At 41.2% G+C, this 25,773-nt stretch overlaps 1 protein-coding gene across 2 annotated transcripts in view; it reads right to left on the bottom strand.

Moving 5' to 3' along the window:
• Window positions 1-931: 931 nt before the first annotated feature.
• The window catches only part of gdf11 (growth differentiation factor 11), an 89,121-nt gene continuing 64,279 nt past the window's right edge, over window positions 932-25,773 (bottom strand). The window contains exons 2-3 of one of the 2 annotated variants that reach the window (XM_082156776.1): window positions 9,105-9,478; window positions 932-5,872 (exon numbers count right to left, since the gene is read on the bottom strand). In XM_082156776.1, coding sequence (XP_082012902.1) covers window positions 5,495-5,872; window positions 9,105-9,478 — 752 coding nt within the window. In that variant the 3' untranslated portion in view covers window positions 932-5,494. Of the gene's footprint in view, window positions 5,876-9,104; window positions 9,479-25,773 lie in introns of both variants that reach the window. The other variant, XM_082156775.1, reaches the window with a different exon arrangement.

Here is a 25,773-nt window from a genome sequence, read left to right on the forward strand (position 1 = left end):
CTTAGGGTGATGGCTTGTGATCTCCATATACTTACCATACTTTCTTTGTGTCCTTAAAGGACTTTAAAATAGAGACCCTGTGGTATTTTAGAAGACTTGTACATCGTTCAAATAATATTGTTCTAAAAAACATTGACAGAGTAGTCATAATGTTTTAAACAACATTGACAGAACTGAAATGGCAAGAGAAAAAAAATGATGTGATTACTTGCATTTGTATTTTGACCATTAAATAGAGGATTTTGGCTCTTGAGATATTATAAAATTTGTCAATTTTCATTTCAATTTTCATGCAAGACTTAAAACTGTTTGATGAGGTAGTTTTTACTTATTTTGTGATTGATTTAGTTTTCAGTAGAGATAATTACTTACTGAAAATGACTAACTGATCATTACTGGCCCATATAACCTTGTTTCTATTCTGAACAAAGTAAAAATTGTTAGTCACTTTTGTTACCTGCATTCTCATTGCATGGCCACTTTTATTTGAGCCACAAACAAGAGTTGCTGAAACTTAATGAGGTGTCATCTAGTGTGCTAAGGCTTTAGAGTTCAGTTTTGTGGATTTTATAGGATTACAAAACAGAACCTCTTTAAACTCCAGGCTTAGACCAGTTTTGACATTTTAGAAATGGTTTGTCTTAGAGGGGGTAAATTTCTAGTCGCTGCTTCAGCAGAATGATTTCAAAGAGGATAAAACAGATACAGTATAATGGATGGACCCTAAACTCCTTAGACATTTTTCAGTTATTAAAATCCATCTACAAATTCTTGTGCTTGAAAAGGTCAAATACAAATGGAGACAACAACATGATTCCTCTTGCCATTTACTTCCCATAGTGCAAAATGTATTGTTGGTAAGTAGAGTGCCCAAAATAATCTTTTACCCTTCAGCACCATCCCACCCCACCCCCTTTTTTTTCTTTTCTGTTATATACATATATTACTTAGATTTATTGTAAGAAGGCTCCTCTTTTATCCAACATCATAGTGCTTTTGTTTTCAACAAAGGGACATCTTTGAAGAATAGAAAAAGTTTCCTTTCGATTGGGTCTTCTAGAGGATACTATGGGGAATGCATCCGGTATGACCGGTGTCTGATTCACGTATCTAAACAGGACAACTGCATTGGCCGGCGACAACCTATGACGTCATTACTGGTGTGACCGTGAGTATCAAAGGGCACCTGAGGAACACGTCATCCTCTTCTTTGTCTTCAGGATCCGTTTGTTTGAAGTACGTGTGAAGGAGCATTCATGGTTTGTTCTCAGGGGAGCTGATTGCGTGCATTGTGAAGATTTCTCAATAAAAAGCTCAGTTTGCGCCGTCCCTATTCTTGAAAGATATGGTATGTGCATTTGGGTGGAATGTATTTGACTAGGTATATGCATTCACGGGAGGAGTCAAACAAGAACTTTTCCTCTTTGGGCTTCTATTGTTGGCTCAAATATAGCTACTGCTCTATGTGTTGTTTCTAGTTAGAGGCAGAAAGGGTGTAGGAATTAGAGGCAGAAAGAGTGCAGTAGTCATTATAATATCAATAATGGGGTTGTGGGAAGTTATGGCCTGTGCCACGAAGAGATTGAGATCTGGTTTGGTGGCGTGGGAGATGTGAGATCACTTGTGGCTGACTTTGAAGGCAATTTCTGTCTTGACATAACTGTCCCGCTCCTTAGAGCCTTCTGTTTCCCCTTTGATCTCTACGGTGAGACAGAAAGATCATAAGAGAAACCATATTCGGCCCGCATTTATCCTTTTATCACAATAGAATAAGTAAATGTGAAGGGATTGCGTGAGCATGGAGATGTCAATGCCTCCATACTATTTTTCATTGGTTGAGGCCTCATTGAAGGCTCTGATCCTGCCAGTTATATCTTTATGATACTACATCACTCCTCAATGGCAGGACATATGCCCCCTCCCCCTAGAGCTCCGTATAGACAGGTCTATCAAGAAGTAAGTCTCTTTGTGAGCCTCCTTGGTGAAACTGTTTTTAGCTTAGAGCTTGATACAGGTAGTGTTAGAGTTCTCTTGAGAGCCTCAGGAGTTGTCCTTTTGGTGTAGGTGTGTCGAGTTGTGTAGGCTTCTTCTCATTTTAGAGAGTCGTTCTGTTGAGGCCCCCACTCCCCGGAGCTCTGCATAGGTAGTTATTCAAGATGTGGGGCTTTTTATGAGCCTCCTTGGTAGATGGTCTTTAGTGTAGAGTGAAGTTAGCCCTCCTCTCATTTATGAGTCGTTTTTTAGGCTTCCATTCTTAGAGCTCTGCACAGATAGTAACACAGGAAAGTCTGTACTGTCTTCAGAGTTAAGTGTCTGAAGTTATGCCTCTTCTTGTTATAAATAGTAATTTTGGTAGGCCTCTGTTCTCCAGAGCTCTGCTTAGACAGTATTACCATACAGACAGTATTTTCAGCCAGTATGGCTCTGGAAACCTCTATCGTGAGAATTTCTGGCGTAGGGTGTAGTTAGGTTTCCTCTCGTTTTAGAGGGTCATTTTTCAGAGGCCTCTGCTCTTAGAGAGGGCTACGTACAGACAGTAGTACTGAAGTTGTAGGCTCTTTGAGTGCCTTCTCAGTTAACTGTTTTTAGGGCTGAGTGTCGTTAGGCCTCCTCTCGTTTGAGAGAGTCATTCCTGCTGAGCTATGCACAGTTATCAGTATGTTGGCCTCTTGGATGAGACTGTCTCTGGTGTAGAGTGTTGTTTGGCCTCCTCTCATTTTAGAGAGTCGTTTTAAAGTAGAGCTCTATAAAGACAGTAGCAATAAAGGTGTAGGCTCTTTGAGAAGCCTTCTTGATTAACTCTCTTTAAGGCTGAGTGACAACAATTAGAGTGTTGTCTCTCATTCTAGAGAGTCGTCCTGCTGAGGCCTCCGCTCCCAAGGGCTCTGCACAGACAGTATTGTCAAGGTGTATGTCTCTTTGGAAATGAGCCTCTTTGATAAGTCTGTCTCTGGCTTAGAGTGTGGTTAGGCCTCTCGGTTTAGAGAGTAGTTTTTGCTGAGGCTTCCGCTCTTTGAGCTCTTTAGTGTTGGTTTTTAATCATTTAAAACTGTTAAAAATAATTTAGCTGTATGGTAAGTGCTGTAGTACTCCCCTTGCTTTTGAGGGTTGTAATGCAGAGTACTTCGCTTCCTAGAGCTCTGTTCGACAGTTATATCAAGCTGAATGACTCTGTGAGCCTCCTTGATGAGCTGTTCTCAAGCTAGAGTCTGGCTAGTACTCTCCTCGCTTTAGAGGGTTGTTAGGCAGAGAACTCTGCACCCAAGAACTCAGTGCACTTACATTAACAAGTTGTTAGACTCTGAGAGCCTGAGACTATATTGATGTATAGATCCAGGATAGCCCTCTTGGGCCGTGTAGAGTCTTTACTTTCCAGGATTGTCGTCTCTGGATTCCGGGTGTGACGTGATATTGTCTCTAATAATTAAATCCCTTCTTGTTGGGGGCCTCTGTGTTAGTGCTAAATCTAGAGATTCTGCTTAGGCAAACATGTCATAAGCTTTTTCTGACAAAATAGTGTAACTAGCCTCCCTGGTGGTTTTAGGGGTTACGCTGTTGTCATCCTGAGGTGACAGGCTGGGGTTAATGTAATTTTGGCTATGGTCATATTCCCTTCAAGGAAAATCTTTTTTTAAGTATGATTCCAAGCCTTTGAACATTACCATCGGGCCAAGCCATATTTGGCCCTGCGAGAGAAGAAGCAAGGAACTGTTCCTTCCTCATTTAGGGTACGTAGCTTAGGCAGTGGCCGTAGGGGAATAGTGTCATTGACAGCTAGCTGGTGTGTCCTTAAGGGAATTTTGACTCCCTCAGGTTGGTAGAGTCAATGTTGAGTGCTTATGTCACAAAGGCATGCATTCCCCTCAGCATATCAGAGTGGGTATTTGTTCCCAATAGTGTCCTCTAGAGCACACAGTGCAAGTTCCCATTTGAAAGGGAACATTGCAGATTACGCATGTAACCCTGGTTCCCTGAGAAGGGGAACGAGACACTGCGTCTCATTGCCAGGCTTCTGGGATGCCTGCTACGTCTCCTTCAGACAAAGAAGTGGATGACGCGTTCCTCAGGTGCCCTTTTATACTCACGTCACACTGGTATCATAGGCTGTCGCTGTTCAATGCAATTGTCGCGTTTAGATACTACGTGCTTAAGCCACTGGTCATGTCGGAAGCATTTCCCATTGTGTTCTCTAGAGGACGCAGTGTCTCGTTCCCCTTCTCAAGGAACCATGGTTACATGAGTAACCTGAGACGTTTTCTATTCTACCTTTCCCCTTTCTCCATCCTTTACTTTTTCAGCACTCCTAAATAAGTTTACTGTACCATTAAAGATTGGTAAGGGGTAGGAATGATATTTGATTAAATACAGAAAAAATTTAATGAAATTATTTTTCTCTACATTGCAGACACTGATTCAATAAGTGTCTTATTTACACAGGATAGAGCATTATAGTTGTGATCCATAGTGACATCTGTTCTTTTATATTGATGTAAATACTTTTGCCAGCATAGGGACCTATACTCAACTGTATTCAGCACAGCTGAAAACTCAGCTGTATTCAGTACAAGTGAATATAGCCATGAACATGTATTATTTTGTTTTACCTTGACACTGATTTATTGATACCAGACTTTTAAGGCAGAGTTTATATAAGCAGAGAAGACATTTTCTAAAAATAGCATTCATGTAAAATTATAGTTCATGGGAAACATTATCTTTACACAAATTACTATTAAATTACTGTGTGTGACACTCTAGACATATGTGACATTATTTTTTTAAATAAGCTATTTTTGTTATTTCCGTTAAGATGATTTTGTCCATCGCATATGATGAAACACATTAATAGTGCTACAAGCACAATTAGTTATGTTCCTTTTCTCCTTATATAATAATTCCTAATAACGATTATTCCTTTCACTTCCCTTTTCATTTTGCTTTAAAAAAAAAAAAGAGTAAAAAGAGGATCAAACTAGTTGTGAAAGTGTACCTAGATTATTGAGAATGTCGCACCATAGTGGTAGCAGCATTAGTGGTGGGGGTGGGGTCGCATGTGTCTGCAGTCATTTCTTCAATGGATAGACATGGAGGAAACCTAGAATAAGTTTTAGTATGCTGGCTCAATTTTAACAAAATCTTAGCCAATGAGAATATATTTGCTGAAGAGCGGGATTTTGGACCTATGAATCTCTTTGAATGTGGCCAGAGCTACCCAGCACAATGCATCAAAAGTAAAAAATATGGAACCAAGTCTTGTTGTAGAACCAAAATTTAGATTTAAATTGAGAAATCGTATTAGGATTTATCCTGGACTATTCTGTTGGACTTGCGAAAGAAACTACAAATGTGTTTTTGTTCTCTGTACATTTTGTAGTGTTCTTTCCAAAGAATGTAAGGAAAATATAAGGAAATTGTAGAGACATGCAGATTTTAGACTGCATCCCTGACACCCTCCCTCCATCACTTCCCCTTAGCTAAACCAAAACGCACAATTCTATGAACAGCCACAACGGTCCACCACCATTCCTGGAATTTTGCCATGGATTATCTGCTGTTTATCATTGAAGTAGAGCATGTTTATCGGTGACATCTTTGTGGGTGTGCAGCATGGCCCTGCTGAGCCTCTGGGATTAGCATGCTGCACCAGATGAGTATGTGGGTACTTCTGCATGAACATGTACTCACACTGGCCTGAGCAGTAGTTTGCCTTGTAACGTTTAGGTGCAATGATCCAGTCCCAGCCAAAAGCTTCAAAGTCAACTGTGAGCGGGTAGCGACAACAGCGGGATTCTGTGGAGTGTTCATCACAGTCAAGACCCAGATTCCTTCGTGATCGCTTGGTGGTTTCAAGAACCTTGACCTCCAGGAACGGCTGCTGGAGATTAGGGGAGGAAGAAGACATACAGAAATGGGTCAAGCCGCTGGGACAAAAAAAAAAAAGACAAAAAAAGGAACGTTTTACATGAATTGTAACTCCAAACCTCTATTTGAAACAATTAATTTGAGTCAATTTAAATTTGCACTATCAGCACTTTAGCCTCTTCAGCATTTGAATCAGTACTTTGCACCTTGTATAAACAGGAGTCTCAAATGTACATCAATGACTGCTTTTGATCAGATCGTGTGATGATATTTAATAACTATCACTGAACAATTACATTTCAGTCTTTTCCTCACACATTGGAAATATATGGCTTCAGAAGAATTTGAAAAACTAAGCAGGTGTATGGACAAATTGTATTGTGTTTTTTGTCTTTTTTAGAGTTTAGTACAAATTCACCATCATCTCTTCTTGGATCTTTGTTATGGAAAATAGATTAATGAAATTAAATATACTTTTGTCCCCAGTGGTAAAATTTGGTGTTGACTCAGTATTCAATGTTTTAACATCACCTGTTACTCTTATGGTGCGTTCACACCGGACGCGAATAGCGCGTCAGGCGCGAGTGATTTCAATGTTAAGTCAATGCAAAGACGCGTTACGCGCGTAAAAAATTCCTGCGGCGCGAATGAGGTGTAGAGCGCGGCGCGGTAATACGCCTAATTCGCGCGTCAAGTTCGCGCGAATTGAGCGTCTGGCGCGTTACGCGCGAATGATTTTATTAGTGCTATTTGTGCATTCACGCGTTTGACGCGAATTCGCGTCTGCCGCCCGAGTTGAAAAATCTGAACTTCTGCGTCAATTCGCGCCGCGTTAACCAATCAGGAGCCTGCTTGCTGCTGTCACGTGGTGAAGTGACAGTTTATAATGTTATTTTATGTTTGGCCTCAATCAATTATTTTGTAATATGACTAAAATGCACAACAAAGCAAATCTTTCACATAAAAACTCGATTTCAATATATGAGAGATACTCATTTTGTATTGAATGCTATTTATTCCATATCTATTCTAGATTATATGAAACATAATTATTCTAATGTAAAGACAACAAACACAATTTAGTGTATAAAAACAAAAATCACAGGACAGGTTTCACTTTTGGAGGCTGGCTCCATGTATTATCAAAACAAAAATAAATGACAGATTAGGTGGGTGCGGGCGAGGGTGAACCTCGCGCCGGGCTGTAGAGCGCGGGCTCGACAGGCAGCGACCACTCGAGGCCGAGGCCTTATGCGGCCTACGCTGTCCTCGTCAGCGTCCTCACCGTTAGGTCCACCAAACCTAGCTCCTGGAGCAAATTGTGAAACTCCTGAAACCCTCCGGAGGGTCTGGTGGACCCGAGTACAGCGACGATGTCCCCTACGCAGCTGTTTCTGCTCTCCAGAGCATATACGAGTGGTGACTCTCTCGATTAATGCTAATGCTAATGCTCGATAAACATCTAAAAAAAGATGGCCGCCAAAACTTTCACCTCTGACGCGCGTAAATTTCGCTTCAAACTTTTGTTTTTACGCGCGTTGGACACGCGAATTAACACAAAGTGGTCAAGCATCAAACTAGACGCGGCAGGCGCGAATTTGACGCGCTATTCGCGTCCGGTGTGAACGCAGCATTAAAATAATCCTAAAATACTGTACAACACAATACAGACACACCTTATGGGAAAAAATCACTTGTCCTTATTTAACAATTTGATTGACACAGGCACAAACAAGTATTCTTCCAAAGATAATTTTTAAACTTCTGAAATAAGAAAACTAAATAGTAGAATGAGTAGGAATGCCAATGCTGTCATTTATTTGCATGGATGATTCTTCGATGAACAAAAATGTTAAGATTATAACATTTTCTTTGAAACAGAAATCTCTATAGCCGTTTCTCAATACCAAGTACGCAAACTTCGGACTTGAGTCCTTGGTAGTTCGGACTTGACAAGTTAATTCTGCAAATGGAACAGCGGCGTACTGGATAGCGTCACTCAGCTTGCTCTGGCTACTCCGGTTATCTCTTTATGTATATCTAGGCTACAAATAAAACAAAATATGTTATAAACCACCACTCTGCCTCTTTTCATTTTCATTAAAAAAAATCTTAAACATAATGGCCACACAAATGTGGTTCAGGCAACACAATTGATTATCTTTACTACATATATTTATAACAACACGAAATATAAAACACAACTCCGACTCTTTTTGTTTTCATTTTAAAAATATGATACATAAAAAACATTATAATATTGATCATTAAACTAACATTTAGCAAAAAGAGACAGGGTTGTGTCATTTTATTTTATTATATATGTAGGCTACATACAGTGAAGAGAATGTAGGCAACATGTATACTAAAATATAATATGTAATAAAATATTTTATATGTTTTAAATATATAAAATAAAATGACATAACCTTTTTTGTTAAATGTCAGTTTTAATGATCAATAATAGCCATTATAAAAGTATAAGTAGCCTAAAAGGTATAAGAAGCTATACAATAATAAAGCAAAAGATTCAGTCAAACATAAGTCAGCTCATAACGTTAAAGTTAAATAGACTAAATAAAGCTATGAAACTTCACTTTGCCCTCAGCTAAAACGTTTTGCCAGGGAACAAATTATAGATTAATGAGACAAATAAAATAAATAAATCGCCCGTTAGATATACACAAGACGATTTATATCTCATGTTAAACCACTAGACTAGAGACATCCGAGCCAGCGGCAAACGTCAGCAGCACTAGCCGAGGAAAGGCTGTTCTCGGCGGGGTACATGAGCACCGAGCGTCCGATTGCCTGGTTCTCACAACTCCGAAAACGTCAGATCAAATTTTCAAATAGGCGCTATATTTTTTTAAGATTTGAGCTTTAAACAACTGCATTCTCACCTGAAATACTTTCGTGACACAATTACAGCAGTATTTTTAAATTACGCGGGGTTTCTCCTGCTATTGACGCTTGCTGGTTGGTGTGAGATGCATTCTGGGATACCTGGCTGACTCAAGTCCGCACAAGTCACCTCTCGATGCATCCTCGGTAAAAGGGGCGGATCAAGAACACATCCGGGGATTTGAACTGGACTTGGCTAGATGTGAACTTTGAATTGGAACAGTACTTGGGCAGAGACTGATGACGTTTCACAAGTACACAAGAACACAAGTACAGACAAGAACGCATATTGAGAAACGGCTTATTTTTAATAGTCTAGCAGGTCTAAGGGTCCTTACCAGTCCTTCCTCTCCAGGCCGCAGAGACGTCACAGCCAGGTCGTTGCCACTCTCATCATAGGCATTTATATCAATGCCCCAGTTTGTATGGGGCTGCTTGAACCAGTTCTGCAACACATGTTTGAAATCAATGCTCTGCCAATGACCCGCTTGAGAATTGAGCTCAATCTTGAGTGACCGGATGCGGATGTGTCTGCTTCCTTGCTCAGTGATAGGTTTAAGGCGAAGGATCTGCAGATAAACAGTGGAAGTTTGCTGTAGTGGCCGCAGATAAACCCACAGCTGGGCTTTCAGGACCTTGGTGAACATCAGTTTTGGACTGAACTTGAAGAAACAACAGCTGGGTTTCCCATCCACCTGCACCAGAGGTTCAGCTGTAGGAAACAAACAAAAAATACTATTAATCACTGAAGTCAAACAGCATGATACCAACAAAACAAAAATAATCTAAATTAGAATAAAACTAAAATGTGAACAGCTAGGCCAAGTTATGTCCATTAAAGGCATGTAATTAAATCTGCACTTTTAATAGGATCTTGGCACAAAGTATCTAGTCCATTTCAGAAATAGTCGATCTACTGAGGACACGTTTGCCTTACAGTTGGCCTTTATCGGTGTCATTCAAAAGATAGCACACGTTTTGGATGGAAGAAAAAAGTATCGGGGAAAACAAATTTAAGATTAACAAATGATACCTTCTTGTAAAGTGTTACCATTATCTTTAATCAACTGCTCATTCAACTCTAAAGGCCCATTCACACCAAGGACAATAACGATAAAGATAACAATAAAGATATAGTACTAAAAATTGTTCTCAATATTAAAGAATAGCAGAGTTCACTCCACAGCTATAAACGATAACGGCAAAGAGAAACTATATCATTGGAATCACTTTTAGAACTATTTTATCCAGCTGATGAACGATAAAAACATTGACAGCCAATCAGAATCCATCCTGCTGTAACAAGCTCAAGCATTTAAAGAGACAGACAAGCATGTGCTTAGAATAAACAGCACGATATCGTCCGCTGGTGTGGACCCTAATATAGTTATCTTTATAGTTATCATTCTTGGTGTGAACGGGTCTTAACAGTAGTTTAATTTGAAAAGTGCCATAGATATGGATATATGGTAGATATGGACAGCATCCATTCCAATAGGGAGTAATGCATTACAAAAGTAATCATATTACAGTAATATATTACTGTGAAGCATTTTGCTGTAAAGCAGTAATATAAAGCCTAATTATAAAGTTGGTATCGGAGCATTTTTACGAGTACGAGTACATTCAAAGATTCAATGACCCATACATAAACAACTGCCTTATTCTTGAATAAATCAGCCATTTGAATTGTTTGAATTAATTACTCAATGACTCACTCATTAAGAAGTCACCTGCCGCCATCTACTGGTGGTTTCGTTTAAAAGCATCATTCTTTCCAAAATTTCTTATTTGTATATTGAAAAAAAATATTTTAAATATCTCATAACCTTATTTAAATCAGTTAATTTGATTGGTAACAGCCCTAATGTCTTATTATTCTAATTGGATTTTTTTTTTTTTTTTAAATGAAAGATGAAGCATGCATTTAATAAGATTAGGTGGGAAAATGCAGAATTAAATGTCAAAGCTGATATGATCCGAATATTGTTTCGGATTAAATAATATTTATTACAACACAAAAAAAATCAAATTTCCAGACAAGCAACTTTTTTGAATGAAAGTGAATGACCAATTTCAAGCATGACAAGGCTTAATGTCGAGCCCAGTACAGTAATGAGTAACTTTGTGAAGGTATTCAAGGAGCATCAGCAGCAGCCTGCATAGGAGAGGGAGGAGAGGGAGGAGGCTATGTGTATTGCCTCCCCACCATAGATGCGCAGCCCACACACTTAATCTAATTGCAAACAATGAGGTTTATAAATGTCTGGCATCTAATCCAGAATCGAGGGCTGTGTATCGTAATGCTACAGCCTAATGTTCGGCGCTGTGGACAAAGGCCAGTCTCTTCACAGTTGCAAAAGAGTGTCTGTAAGAGATCAGTGATAGAAAGTTGATTCTCCCCACAGTAACACGGTGGAACTCATTCTATGACGCTATAACAGTCCCAGCTTCTTTGCACTGGTCAAGCTACTTTTGAAAAGGGGAGTCACCTTGTGTGCAATGCTCAATTTATCTCAATTGGAAAAGATCTAAAATAAACTCTTATACAAACAAGTGTAGTGTTTCTTTCTTCATATATTTAAAGCTTTACTCATTCATTCATTATCCAAAAACCCAATATATCACAAAACATACACCTGTATACAGAGATACAATTCATTCATGAGCTAGTATATACATGTAGGTATATCGAAATGTCCAACATAGTCCTCTGAGGCTCACGAACCCCAACAGTTCAGAAAATGAAAGAAACCAGTCTTATCTGTAGTTTGAACATAGGTGCAAAGGTGGATAGTGATGAATTAGAAGGTTGTCCAACGCTTAGTTGTTTGGTGAGTCATAATGTTTCCCAGCAAATGAATCAGAAGAGTGCTTCAGTAGTATAAGCAGAGTCAAACACTTAGCAGTATCCACAGCTGATGAGCAATAGTTATATCCCAAACAAATCCTCTACAAGAAAACATCAAACACATCAATTAAACTATATAGATTCCACATCAGTTCACCCAAACAATTCATACAAACAATTCAACTTATGTTTGAGCAGGAAACAAACAGTTTCTCAAACAGGATTGGGAACCAGTAATCAAACAACCATGAGGCAGCATCAAACAGACCTTAGCACTTACTCTACTGCTTCCTGTTTTATCTCATACAAAATGCCCTCTTGTATCCCCCTAGTGGCTAGGAAAAAAATAGCACCCACAATGGGCTTTATGCACAGCTGCACTACTTCCTGAACTTCAGCCAGCTCCTTTGTTTCCTGGCTGCGTTCCAGTCCAAAATTGTCATGCCCTTCACTCGCAAACTTCCCTCCGTCTCGTTCACTCGGATGTACGTCATTGCGAGTGCTCACTACTGGCGGAAACTGCAATGGGCTGAATTGGAACGTCCTAAGCCCTTGATCACTTGGAATCAGCTGTGGAGTTGATTTATTATTTACATTTTTTTTCCCTTTAAGAATTTGTTTAATGCAGCATCCAAATGTTTATAGGTGTGTTTGGGTTGTTTTAAATTAAAAATATATATTATTAATATATCATAGAGTTGTCTGTTGTGGTGGTGATTAGATGAGATATGTGGTGACGTCACAATCGTACTGCATTGTGGGACATATAGGTGCCTGAAGTGTACATTTGAAGCAGACTCGCTCCCTCGGTCAAAATCGAGGGAACGAGGGTCTGTCCATATAAACTTCCCTCGTCCACTTCACGAAGTGGCACGCACTTCAAAATGGCGGCAGGGATTCCCCCAAGGGGAAGTGCTTAGGGAAGTTCGCAAGTGCGTGTCTAAAAGTGGACTGGAACGCAGCACATGTCTAAAAGTGGACTGGAACGCAGCACTAGTCTGCCATTATTGGACAAACTGATTAATTCAGGTGTGCCTGACCACCTGGATTAATCAGTTTGTCCAATAATGGCAGACAGGAAACAAAGGAGCTGGCTGAAGTTCAGGAAGTAGTGCAGCTGTGCATAATGCCCATTGAACTAAAAGAAACCCTGTGACAGGCGGTGACTGTTACAACGCCAACACTTTGGTTCACAGGAATGCCTCTCACTGACGCACTGGACATCCTACAAGGTGAGGACACTTGTTTTTATGGAAGGCTTAAACCAACGCTAGAAGTTCTCATGGACAAAACTTTAGCAACAAAAATGGCATATCGCAAATAACCAATGGGCTGCCTGAAGTTATTGTGGGAGCAATCAAAACTCGATTTGCCGCAACAAGTAATTCAAAAGAAGCGCTACTGGCCGCTGTCTCACTGCGCTGGGTAAAAGAAGCAGCAAGAAAAGACCACATTAATTTCCTACTCATGAAGGAGTGCTGCTCCCTAACACCAGAACAGTCTGCAGCCCTGATGCCCGATACCCCTCAACCTGCTGCTGTCGCGAAAAGGATGTTTCCTTTGATGAACATCACAATGCCATGGCTGATGCACCGCAATGTCAGTGGAAACTGAGGTAATGTCTTATATGCAGCAGTTTCCAAGAATTAAAACAAAACAAAAAAACAACAACAATAAATAAAAAATAAAAAATAAAAAAATAAAAAATCATACTCCGCTATAATGCCCCATCAGCATCCAGTGCAGCAGTAGAAAGACTTTTCAGTCTTGGGAGATGCTTTCAGTGCCTTGTCCTGATGCGCTTCAACAGATATTACAATCAAGTGGGTAGTGGAATAGACTAGCCCTCCATATAAATATAAGTATGGTGGTATAGATCTAGGCCATAAGTGTCTTCATAGTTCTATTTATTTTACCAGCCTTGTTTGGCTGTGTGCTACCTCTGTTGTATACTTGGCAGTAACTGCTTTCCTGTTTACCCTTTATTTTTTAATTTCAGTTTTCCTATTTGTGTTTTTAACATAGTCAAGCTTACACTTTCGTGAAGATGAAATGACTGAGCTATATTTCCTATGATGCCTAATTGGCCCAAGTACTTTTATTTTATTACTTTTTTGTATTCTTGAAAAATGTGCTAGCTAGCTCCACAGAGCCATTAGCTATAGGTTTAGCTATAAGTTATTTAAATTTTACCGGCCTTTGTTTGGTAGCCTATATATTTTAGGCATTGTTTGGCAAATAGCAGTGTTCCCCCGTTTGACCCGTTTTATTTATTAGCAATTGTATGTTTAGCCTACATGTTAATTTTTAAGTTGGACTGAAATGACTGAGTTATATTCCTTGAGCCATATTCCTCCAAGAGCACTTTTTGATTCTAGATAAAGCATAAGCTATGTCCACCCAATGCATGCTAGGTTTGTGCTGTTAACTTGAATAAAAAAAGAAAAAAGAAAAAATTTGAAAGAAAAAGAAAAAGAGGTTGTGTGTCTTGCCATGTCATTAGGCTATAGGTTGCATTATAGTGGGCTCTAGCTCTTTTCTGTTTGGTATCTCTACCATAATTTACATGACTTTTGTGATTCTAACAGTGATTGTATTGCGCCATGAGCCTACTACACAGTCATTTTGCTATACCACATTACCTTCCACTGGATGTATAATGAGCAGCCATAAACAAAATTCTAGCATTTCAGAATGCCTAGTAATACTTCTGTGGTTATTTTTGTGAAAGTAACTGAAAAGTAACGCAAACGCAGTGTTACGCATTACAATTCAGAGACAGTAATTGTGATGAGCAGGACGAGGGCCGCGAGAGAGCAGCGCGAGGTCGGTGGCATGATAACTAATGAGTGACACCTGCGTGAAGCACCGGTCTCTCACGGCCCTCTGGCTCATCCTGCTCACCACAGTAATATTGTAATGTAACTAATTATTTTAAAATGACTAATTACTCTAATATAGAATATATTACATTTTAGAAGTTACTTGCCCAACTCTGTTAGTTAAGTACACATGGTACTGTGTACTTTCACTTCGGTCTGGTTTATTCTTGGTTTTGTGACAGAGCCCTGACACAAAATGTATAATTTTGTCTTTGTGCAGCATGGGGCTTCGAGTGTGCTCGAGTCGTGAGCTTTCTTTTCCACCACAAAGCATGGTGTTCGGATCCCACCACTCTTTTTTAGGTCAGCCAGACAGCGCTGGCCTCGATCTCACAGAGAGCAAAACAGCTGTTTTCACAGCTCAGAATGTTGCGCCTTAAATTAGAATGTGAGTGCTCACATCAGGCTTGCACTATCATCCTGTTTGTGCTTCTGGATGGGATGCTGGTCATTCTTATGATGGACCTAGCATTTCATTCGGGGTTCCAGGGGAGGATTAGACGTCGATTGCTGCATCAGAGAGAGGGCTGTTACACTCTGGAAATGAAGATGATGCTGAGCTCCCACTTTAATGGTGTGCATGCTCATGCTGAATCAGATTCAGACTTGACAGCCATGCTTTCCCGGGTTACACTGGGGGCGCAGTGCGGCGCGTAATCACCTTGCCCCGCCCCCGTGCCTTCCCGGATGTGTGTGAAAACTTTTTTGCAATATGGCAAGCCAAACCTGCCAAAAGCTGCAGAAAGTTTTTCCTCTCTCACTACCCTCAATGGTGGGGTGGCAGTGCTACTGCAGACCGCCTCTTCCCTGCATGTGACAGCCCCCCTGCAAAAAAACAGTCATAATGCATGAGGGTAGTTCTGAGTCGGGGTTGAGCTGCGCCTGGTGACTGACCGTGTTTAAAGTCACAGCGCTGGCCCTCGGCCAGATGATGTCCACCCTAGTGGTCCAGAAGTGCCCCCTGGCTAAACCTTGCAGAGGTGTGAGACATCGCCAAAGTTCGCTTTCTCAATGCTCCCATCTCACGAGGTGGCCTTTCGGCGACACTGTTGGAGACTGTTGGTTCTCCGTTCAAAAGCAGGCTGAGGTAACCAAAAGCTTGCCTCAATGTGCTCCCTGAGTCACTGGTGGGCTGCCCCTCAGTCTGTTTGTCGCCAAGGGTGTCAGTTCCCTGCAAAAAAAAAAAAACCTCCGCCACAGCCAGCTCTACTGTCACGTTGAGCTTTCGCAGGAAGACGGCACCACCTGTCTCAGCACCCTTGAGATGAGCGACCCAGAGTCAGCTGCCCTTCCGCGGAGGAGGGCCGGGCGGAGAACTTTTTTGTTGAATCATTCTGTTCCGCCACTGGTCCGTATGGACAGCACTGCGACCGTTGTGTACATCAACCGCCAGGGTGGTCTACGCTCCCGCCGCATGTCACAGCTCGCCCGCCATCTCCTCCTTGGAGTCAGAAGCATCTGAGGTCGCTTTGTGCCATTTACATTCCCGGCCTGCTCAACCGTGCAGCCGACGAGCTTCCACCCCCAGGTGGTCCAGCTGATTTGGATGCGCTTCGGGGCCGCACAGTTAGATCTGTTTGTCGCCCCGGACACATCGCACTGCCAGCTGTTTTACTTCCTGACCGAGGGGACCCTGCTGGCCCCAGGGTCTTCGCAAATATGTGTTTCCCCCAGTGAGCCTTTTTGCACAGACCCTGTGCAAAGTCAGGGAGGACGAAGAGCAGGTCTTGCTTATTGCGCCGTTTGGCCCAACCGGACCTGGTTCCCGGAACTAGGAACTAGTAACAGCCCCTCCCTGGCCCATTCCTCTGAGAGAGGACCTGCTCTCTCAGAGACGGGGCACCCTATTGCACCCGTGTTCGGACCTCAGGAAACTCCATGTCTGGTCCCTGGATGGGATGCGGAGGTTCTAGGTGACCTACCCCAAGTGGTAGTTGACACCATCACTTCCGCTAGAGCCCCTTCTACGAGGCGCCTCTATGCGTTGAAGTGGAACCTCTTCGTTGACTGGTGTTCTTCTCACAAGGAGAACCCCCGAACTTGCTCGATCAGAGCCGTGCTTTCCTTCCTGCAAGAAGGGTTGGAGCGAAGGCTAAATCAGCCGAGTTAAAAATCCTGTACTGTAAGACAGTTCTGCTGGTTGCATTGGCTTCTATCAAGAGGGTAGGGGACCTGCATCCATTTTCAGTCTACGAATTGTGCCTAGAATTCAGTCCAGATAACTCTCACGTGATCCTGAGACCCCGGCCCGGATACGTGCCCAAGGTTCCTACCACTCCCTTTCAGGACCAGGTGGTGAACCTGCAAGCGCTGCCTTTGGAGGAGGCAGACCCAGCCCTGGCTTTTCTCTGTCCCGTTTGCGCTCTGCGTCTGTACGTGGACAGAACGCAAAGCCTCAGGACCTCAGATCAGCTCTTCGTCTGTTACAGAGGCTAGCAGAAGGCTGTCTCCAAGCAGAGGATGGCCCACTGGATAGTGGATGCCATCGCCTAGGCTTACGAAGCCCAAGGTGTGCCCTGCCCGCCCGGGTTGAAAGCCCACTCCGTGGCACACGGCGCTTGGCTGACAGACATCTGTAGAGCTGCGGGCTGGGCGACACCTAACACGTTCACTAGGTTTTATAGCCTACGTTTGAGACGGTTTCTTCCTGTGTGCTCGCTTCAACCAGCCGGTAACACCGAAGTTCCCGCTCTAGTGTCGGCTTACTGCGCCACTCCCTTCCACTGGAACGGATACGTGCGCTTTTTGCTCCAGTCGAGTTCAGGCGAACCCTGTGAGTTCCTCCGCACCCCTTCGGCCTAGTGCTCGTGTGCTTGTGTAACTTGTGCTAGGCTGGGTTCCATATGTGGTGATCCCTGCGGCGATCCCATATGCGTATTCTTCCACGACCAGCTCCCTGCGGTGGCCCCGTATCTTTCCCTTGGCAGAGTCCGCTCTGCCGTCACTGGCCGGTGCTGCCTCCCCCTTCTCAGGTTGGAGCCACCCCAGTGACATTCCATATGTTGCACTGCCCCTTCGGCCAGTCCATATGTGTATTCTCCACATGGTACCCCTCTTCGTTCTATGTAGCATGTGGTTCATGTTTTCATTGGCCGCATGCGTTCATGCTGTTATGGTTTGTGTGAACACGCTGCTTGTGCATAAGGGAGCTCCGATCAGGATTTTTGGAGCCGGTCACCGATCGTCGATCACAGGAAGCAGTATCTGCTAATACAATCACCGATACCAATCTATTATTATGTAGAATTATTTATAGGGAATCAGGAATTTTACAGACATTCATTCAGGGCCTGAATTTAATTTTTGAAAAAGGGGGGAATTCCCCCCTTAGGTGACTCTTGTCATTAATTTGAAGGGGGTAGAGGGTAATTTTTTTTACCAATATTTAATTATCTCACCTAAATGTTTGATCATGCATTGGATTATTGTTTTTACAATGGGGCAATTGTTGCACAATAGCTTACACCCAAGCCTGATTTCAAACTAGATAAGTAAACAGTAATACAATAAGAACAAATAAACAATTTACAAGCAGTTGCACAAATAAATAAAATAATTAAATAAACAGTGTTTTAAGGTTTTTTTTTTGCAGGTAGGTCTAACAGTAGTATTGAGGAAAGATTTTTTTTATTTAATTTTTTTTATCGAATGTAAAATAAACTGGATAGTCTTCCCTGAATAAATTAAATACAGCCCACCAATAAATTAATCCTTTCAATTAAAGGAGTAGTTCACTTTCAAATAAAAAATTCCTGATAATTTACTCACCCCCATGTCATCCAATATGTCCATGTCTTTCTGTCTTCAGTCGAAAAGAAATTAAGGTTTTTGAGGTAAACATTCCAGGATTTTTCTCCATATAATGGACACCAATGGCAACCAACGGTTTGAAGGTTCAAATGTCAGTCTCAATGCAGCTTCAAAGGCTCGACACGATCCCAGTCGAGAAATAAGGGTCTTATCTGGTGAAAAGATTGGTCATTTTCAAAAAAAATATATAAAAAAATTATATACTTTTTAACCACAAATGCCCGTCTTGTAAAATCCTGGAATGGTTTCCTCAAAAACCTTAATTTATTTTCGATTGAAGAAAGAAAGACATGGACATCTTGGATGACAAGGGGGTGAGAAAATTATCAGGAAATTTTTATTTGAAAGTGAACTAATCCTTTAAAGGGTAACTAAACCCCTGGTCAGAGCCTGACTCCACCCACTGGCAATATTTGAAAAATGCTGGAAAAGTATGGAGTTAATATTGTGCCACAATTAAACAAACAAATCCAGCATTTTGCAAACAAACTCGATCTGCTTTGCAAAGGAAAACTCGACTCGCAAACAAACAGAAAGCAATGTGCAGGTACAAAGGTCAATTTGAGCGAAAATGCAGTGGAGTTTTACAAATATAAATAAATGAGCCAAGATAATATTTCACAAATAAATACAAATCATCCTACAAATTGCATGTAACCTTTGAACAAATACCAAATCTAGTGCATACAAATGCATATCTGTCTGTTATGATTGTGAGACACTTTGCTTTTTATGAGATCTCTCGGCTCGATTCTCTCACAAATGTGTCCAGGCAGATTTTCTCACAAATGCAGTTGAGCTAGCCTGGGAAAACCCAGACAACTTCCGGCAAATTTAGATTTGCTCTGCAAGTAGTCTGGCAAAGAGCTCATTCAAGCCCATTTCTAATCCATCGAAATCGCGGCACCAATCAGAAACGTTGGGGCGGCCTTTACACAATGACGATCACTCTGATTGGTTTTAGGTCTATCCAATTGCGCCCAGAGGCATTTGAGCGACGTCCGTTGGTGACGCCCCTTTGGAAATGAGTTATTAATGAAGCTTTGCCAGACCATAACTCAGTTACTACTGAGAATGGTCTGGTTTTAACCAGGCTACAGTTGAGCAACTTCCTCTTCTAAATCAGTAGATGGCGCTAAACTAGAGGATTAATTTAGCGCTAGTCTCCAGGAGAAGCACTGATTTGAAACTTGCCTTTGCTTACAGCTGAGGAAAATGACTGGTGAACAGGCGTGTTTCTGTCTTACTTTATCTGTAATTAACCTTTTTAAGGTTTTCTTTTGCAAAATGTTTATTCCATATCTAGACAGATTAGCACTTAGTAGCAATTCACTCTCTCTATGATAGGGGAATCTATAAGCTGAAAGCTCTGCCATTATATGTTGCTTTTTTACATTTTTGTAAAAACTTTACATTTACTGAACGAGTCCATTTCTTTCGTTCTCCATAAATTAATGAGAACATTTCATTTAATTGAAAGGAGGGTCACACTTATTTATTTATTTAGTTGGAATTCAGTCAGCTTAACTGTTAATGTAATCAAATAATTAATTAACTATTTTCAACAAAATACAACAAACAATATACAATTGTTCTCATTAATTTATGGAGGACGAAAGAAATAGATTCATTCAGTGTAGACATAATCACTAATTTAGTCCTTTCGCACGTGTCCGATGTAGAAGACATTTAAAAAAGCAACATATGATGGCAGAGCTTTCAGCTTATAGATTCCCCATCCTAGAGAGAGTGAATTGCTACTACTAAGTGCTAATGTGGATTTTTTTAAAACCTTAAAAAGGATAATTATAGATAAAGACAGAAAAACGCCTGTTCACCGGTCATTTTCCTCAGCTGAAGGCAAAGGCAAGTTTCAAATCAGTGCTTCTCCAGAAGACTAGCACTAAATTAATCCTTGAGTTTAGCGCCATCTACTGTTTTAGAAGAGGAAGTTGCTCAACTGCATTTGTGAGAAAATCTGCCTGGACACATTTGTGAGAAAATCTACCAGGACACATTTGTGAGAAAATCTCATAAAATTTTATGAGAGATCTCATAAAAAGCCAAGTGTCTCACAATCATTACAGACAGATGTGTATTTGTATGCACTAGATTTGGTATTTGTTTCAAAGGGTACATGCAATTTGTAGGATGGTTTGTGTTTATTTGTGAAATATTATCTAGAAATATTATATTTGTAAAACACAATACATATTTGTTACTCCACTGCATTTTCGCTCAATTTGACCTTTGTATTTGCACATTGCTTTCTGTTTGTTTGCGAGTCGAGTTTTCCTTTGCAAAGCAGATCGAGTTTGTTTGCAAAATGCTGGATTTGTTTGTTTAATTATGGCACAATATTAACTCCATAGAAAAGTGGGCAGAGCCCAGCGGAGGGGGGGCGTGCACCTGAGGGCAAGGGCCTCTCTCTGTAGGCAAGGGCGTGGTTAGCTGGTTACCCTCTTACGTCACAGGGCACCACAACTTCCAATAGGAAAATTCAACTGCAGTAGCCACCGTTCAACCTGAAGAGGGCAGCACTCAGACGTTTTTACACCATATAATGTAGAATTAAAACACTTTATACCCAGATGTCAAAAAAATTACTTGAATCAATGAACAGCATTAATAAAGCCCCAGTCTTACATATCATTAACTAAAAAAAGTTGTTTTAGAGTTTAGTTACCCTTTAGTAGTCTTAGTTTAGTTACTATTATCGTCTGCCATACCCCTTTACCACTTAGATAACTCATTTCTCACAACATTACATATCTACAGCATTAGGGACAAATCAGCAGGATGGGGATAACTCTTTTACCCTCCACTACAAGCCTCAAAACACTCCCCTATATCTCCTCTCCAGAATGGCTCACCGTCAACCTGCAATTTTCCTCTGTGCTGCTTTTGCCTCCAAAGGCCTGAGACTGGCTCCCTTGTGGGGGGGTGGATGGGCTGGAGGGGGGTGTTTACCTTGAGGGAGAACATGCCTCCCCTTTTCACCGCGCCTCCACGGACCTCCTTCCCCACTGCAACTGCTGGGGCCGGCTCTACTCTCACTTTTTAATGCTCCTCATGCTAGATGGCCAACATTCACATTCCTATTTAAGAATTAAGGTGTGCTGTGTGGAGGGCCTGAAGAGGTCCTGCACTGTTGCCCCCCACCTCTTTTTAATGCATCTCATATCACACATTCAATCACACAATCAATCAATAGGTAGGGAAATGGGTGGTGCTTGAGGTGGTTCTGAATAAGTTCTACCCCCTGCACCGCACCTCTTTCAATGCACCTAGACTTCATTTAGAAGACATAACACAGGGATAGTGGGGTGTGTAGATGAGTGGGCCCGTCAGTAGGACAACAACTGACGGCGGGGGCAGGGGAGGGCAGAAGTGGAGAGGGGATCTGTCACAGAGTACCTCTGGATATCAAATAATCATTGTATTCTATACGTTTTATGTCTTTTACACTTTGTTTGGGTTTTGTATCATGTGTAAGGTTTTGCCAATATTTGTATAACACCTATTAAAAAAAATAAACATAATAATGATAAATAAATAAATAAATAATAAAATCTCCATGAGGTCTAAATGAGGTTATCCATTAAAGACGGGACAGTATCCACTTTATAAGTATGAATATTTATTGATGTATATATTTTAGGGCTGGGGGAATTAACGCGTTAATCGTTGCGATTAATTTGAGATGTTTAACGCGTAAAAAAAAAAATAACGCAATTAACGCAGCACTTTTTTTTGCCTCGTTTTAATGGCTTCCTGTTGCGGCCGTCCCGCCCCTCCATGTTCGGCGATTAGGGTGTGTGTGTGTGTGTGTGTGTGTGTGTGTGGGCGTGCTGCGCTCTCTGCTCAATGTTTAATGGCCCAAACGCTCATTTACATTACATTTATGCATTTGGCAGACGCTTTTATCCAAAGCGACTTACAGTGCACTTATTACAGGGACAATCCCCTGGAGCAACGTGGAGTAAAGTGTCTTGCTCAAGGACACACTGGTGGTGACTGCTGGGATCGAACCAGCAACCTTCGATTTACCAGTTCAGTGGTTTAACCCACTAGACCACCATCTCCACTCCAATCATCCAATCATCCAAACGCTCCAATCATGTACCGATCACGCACTGGAAAAGCAAAGTCCGCTCAAATAACGTGAAATTTCTCAGTAGTAGACTTCTGTTTGCAATAGCACTACTGAGCTGGTATAGTCATGCTGGGCAACAATGGTAAAATTACCTGCTCTGATCACATGCTCTGGTATAATAGCTTTGTAGGACTATATTTTATTTTGATAATTAGTAAAAATAAATAAATAAGTCTGTTAAATTTATTATGTTGATTGATTATTGAAAAATAATAATATATTGATATATTGATGTTTAATATTATTTTAATATAGGGCTATTTTCTGTTCCTTTTTTTTCCTGTGTTGTTTAATTTAATTAGGTGATTCTAAGTTTAAATATTGATGATTACAAGCTTGGGGGAAATGCAATTAATTACAGTAAATTGTGCAATTAATTAGTTAATTTTTTCTAATCGATTCCCAGCCCTAATATATTTTCTACCGGGTGTTCAAAATATGTAGTTTTGTGTTTTATATTGTGTAGTTCTCCGGCTAACCGGCTAACTCACGATAATGTTACATCCAGTGGTGTAGTCTACGTGATACGCAGGTATACGCCGTATACCCACTAGAAAAGGCCAAGGATTTGCATATACCCACTTAAAAAAAGCGTGAGGATACGTATCAACTTCGTTTTGTGTCAGAACTTTCACACTTTCATTCATAAATTCACCCCGTCTGTGTTTGCGAAGCGACGGATCGAATCGCGGAATCCAGTCACAAATGGTACTTGCTATATAAGGCAGAACGTCACGGAAATTAGGCTATTTTTGAATGAATAAATCAAAAGTAGCTGCTGTACAATGAATCAAATCTCGATATGGACTAGTGTCTATGAATATTAAAGCTAAAAGAGACTGCAATTGTTCTACGCGTCTCTGGGAATGAGCGCTCAGTGTATGCTCCACTACACACACACACACACACACACACACACACACACACACACACACACACACACACACACACACACACACACAGTAGCGCAGGAAGGGGGGTGCTGCGGGGGCTGCAGCCCCCTCGTCATAGCATCAGCACCCCCTGGTGGGGGGCTGTGGACTAACATAATATTGTACTTTAAAAACGTGAAAAATAAATAAATGGACAGCGTTAACTAACTCTCTTATGCCAAATGTAGTGAGTGTTCAAGCTTCGGAGAAAATTAAATGAAGTTTGAATTTGTCATGCTTTGTTCCGATCAGAGCACGTGAGCGGAGATCGAGCGCATTTCTGAATATTCCGCTCCATTCGCTCATTCCTCTCAGGGTCGCTCACTCAACCCAGAATGGCCTGCTGGTTCGAAAATATGTGGAATAAGGGCTGCCTCCGACCAGTGGCGTCATGCCCATTCAAAGTGAGGGGCACGTGACCCCTCAGATTTTTCCTCCCTGATAATTTTTTTGTCACAACTTTATTCCTATTAAGCCTGGTTCACACGGGACGATTTTAAAATTGTCGGCCGATTTTCCAAACCTGAGAGACCCCACACACGGGGATAAAAAATCACGGGTCTAACACAGTTTTGGTCGTACAGTGTGTGGTGCGCAGCCACACGGCAAAATCAACACATCACACACGAACCGATTTGACTCCCGAGCATTCCCAGATCAGACGGGAAATCGCACAAAATACCTCGAGATCAAACGTGACTTCAGAGTAAACAATCATGGCGGACGAAGAGGATGCAGTGGCAATAGTTTGTAGTTTGTTTTTTGTATGTCATAACATAAAAACTGCAATGGTAGGCTACTGTTTTTAAAATCATGTGTAGTAGGCCTAAGTGTACAGTAAGTGTGTGTGTAAACATGCTTTAATGAAGTAGACTTCAAAGGCTTTTGAATTTGAGCTTACAGTTCTTTCATCAACCTGTCTTTTACATAAACTTACAAAATAGATACTTTAACTTAGTCCTCAGATAGAGGAGGGTTGCTGCTAGCTCCGTTAAGGTATTTCTGTCCCTCCCAAACTGCATTGAAATGGTATGTTTAGCAGCCAGAATAAAAAAATAAAAAAATCTCCCCCTGACCCCTCCAAACATGATCCATATCACCCGTCAGAAAACAATTGCAACGTCTCAGATTGTGCCCCCCCAGAATTTTGGCTTGCATGACGCCCCTGCTCCGACTAAAGTTTTTTCCTAGTCGACTAGTAGTTGTTCATTTAAGCCATTAATGGAAAAATCACCCCTTTATATTCATTTTATTACTTAAATAGGCTATATACAGGATAATGAGCGTGTAGCCTACATAATATAGCCGCACGACCGCACGCATAAAGATTGCCACAAAGAACCGGCAAAAGTATGAATGTGTCAAAAATAGCAAGGAGATATTTAATTGTTTATTAATAAACTGGTGTTTTCTGTGTCGCTGCAAAGATGAAGTTGGCGATGCGGACGGACTCCATGAACGCCAGAGAGAAATGCATGTGAAATGCACATTCACAGAGTAGCCTATTTCTTTTCGTTATGAATAGTTTAGTTTAAAAGTAGACATTTCAAGCTTTCTATAGCCTAATAGATAGCCTATATTTCTCAAATCTGTGAGGCGCCCTCCAGTTCACCTGCAATGCAAGTGATCGTGCCAGTGTCTTATTACATTGTCTGCTATATATTTGCTTCTTATTTATTAAATACTGGAAATTGGATACAACTTACAAAATTAAGATACAATTTATACAAAACGAAAATCTTAAAAAAATAGTCTTTCTACAAAACAAAACTCAATGAAGTGGTCAAAATCATGTCTTACCCACTCCATATCTCCAGACATATTGTGCATCTCATGATGTATCATTATCTTTCTCATGCTGCATGCTCACTCTCATAATCAACAAAGATTAAATAAAAAAACAACATTAGCCTATAATATTTAAACATAAATATGAAACTAAAAATGTTTTCTTTAATGGCTACAACACATATACAGTAGAAATTTCATGTCTTGTCGTCAGCCACAACATAATGACGTCACATATTTTCCAACCCAGCCCCCAGCCCCCAGCCCCCAGCCCCCAGCCCCCAGCCCCCAGCCCCCCTCGCATGAAACGGCTTCCAGCGCGCCTGCACACACACACACACACACACACACAGAAGTACGCGTGACTCACGCTCGTGGTGTTTTCAGCGTTTCACTGTATTGAGACATGATGTAGGCTACACATGTGCATTTCATCGCAGAGCTGCTATGAGAGTCACTGGGGGTGTTATATTAGAGTATACTCACTACAAAAAACTAGACTACACCACTGGTTACATCAGTCATTTGGCTAACGTATGCACTATTATTAAAACAGTTAATGATACAGTTCGCACATGTGCACCACAA

Source organism: Leuciscus leuciscus, assembly GCF_965113295.1.
Source record: "Leuciscus leuciscus genome assembly, chromosome: 23".
Classification (NCBI taxonomy): Eukaryota; Metazoa; Chordata; class Actinopteri; order Cypriniformes; family Leuciscidae; genus Leuciscus; species Leuciscus leuciscus.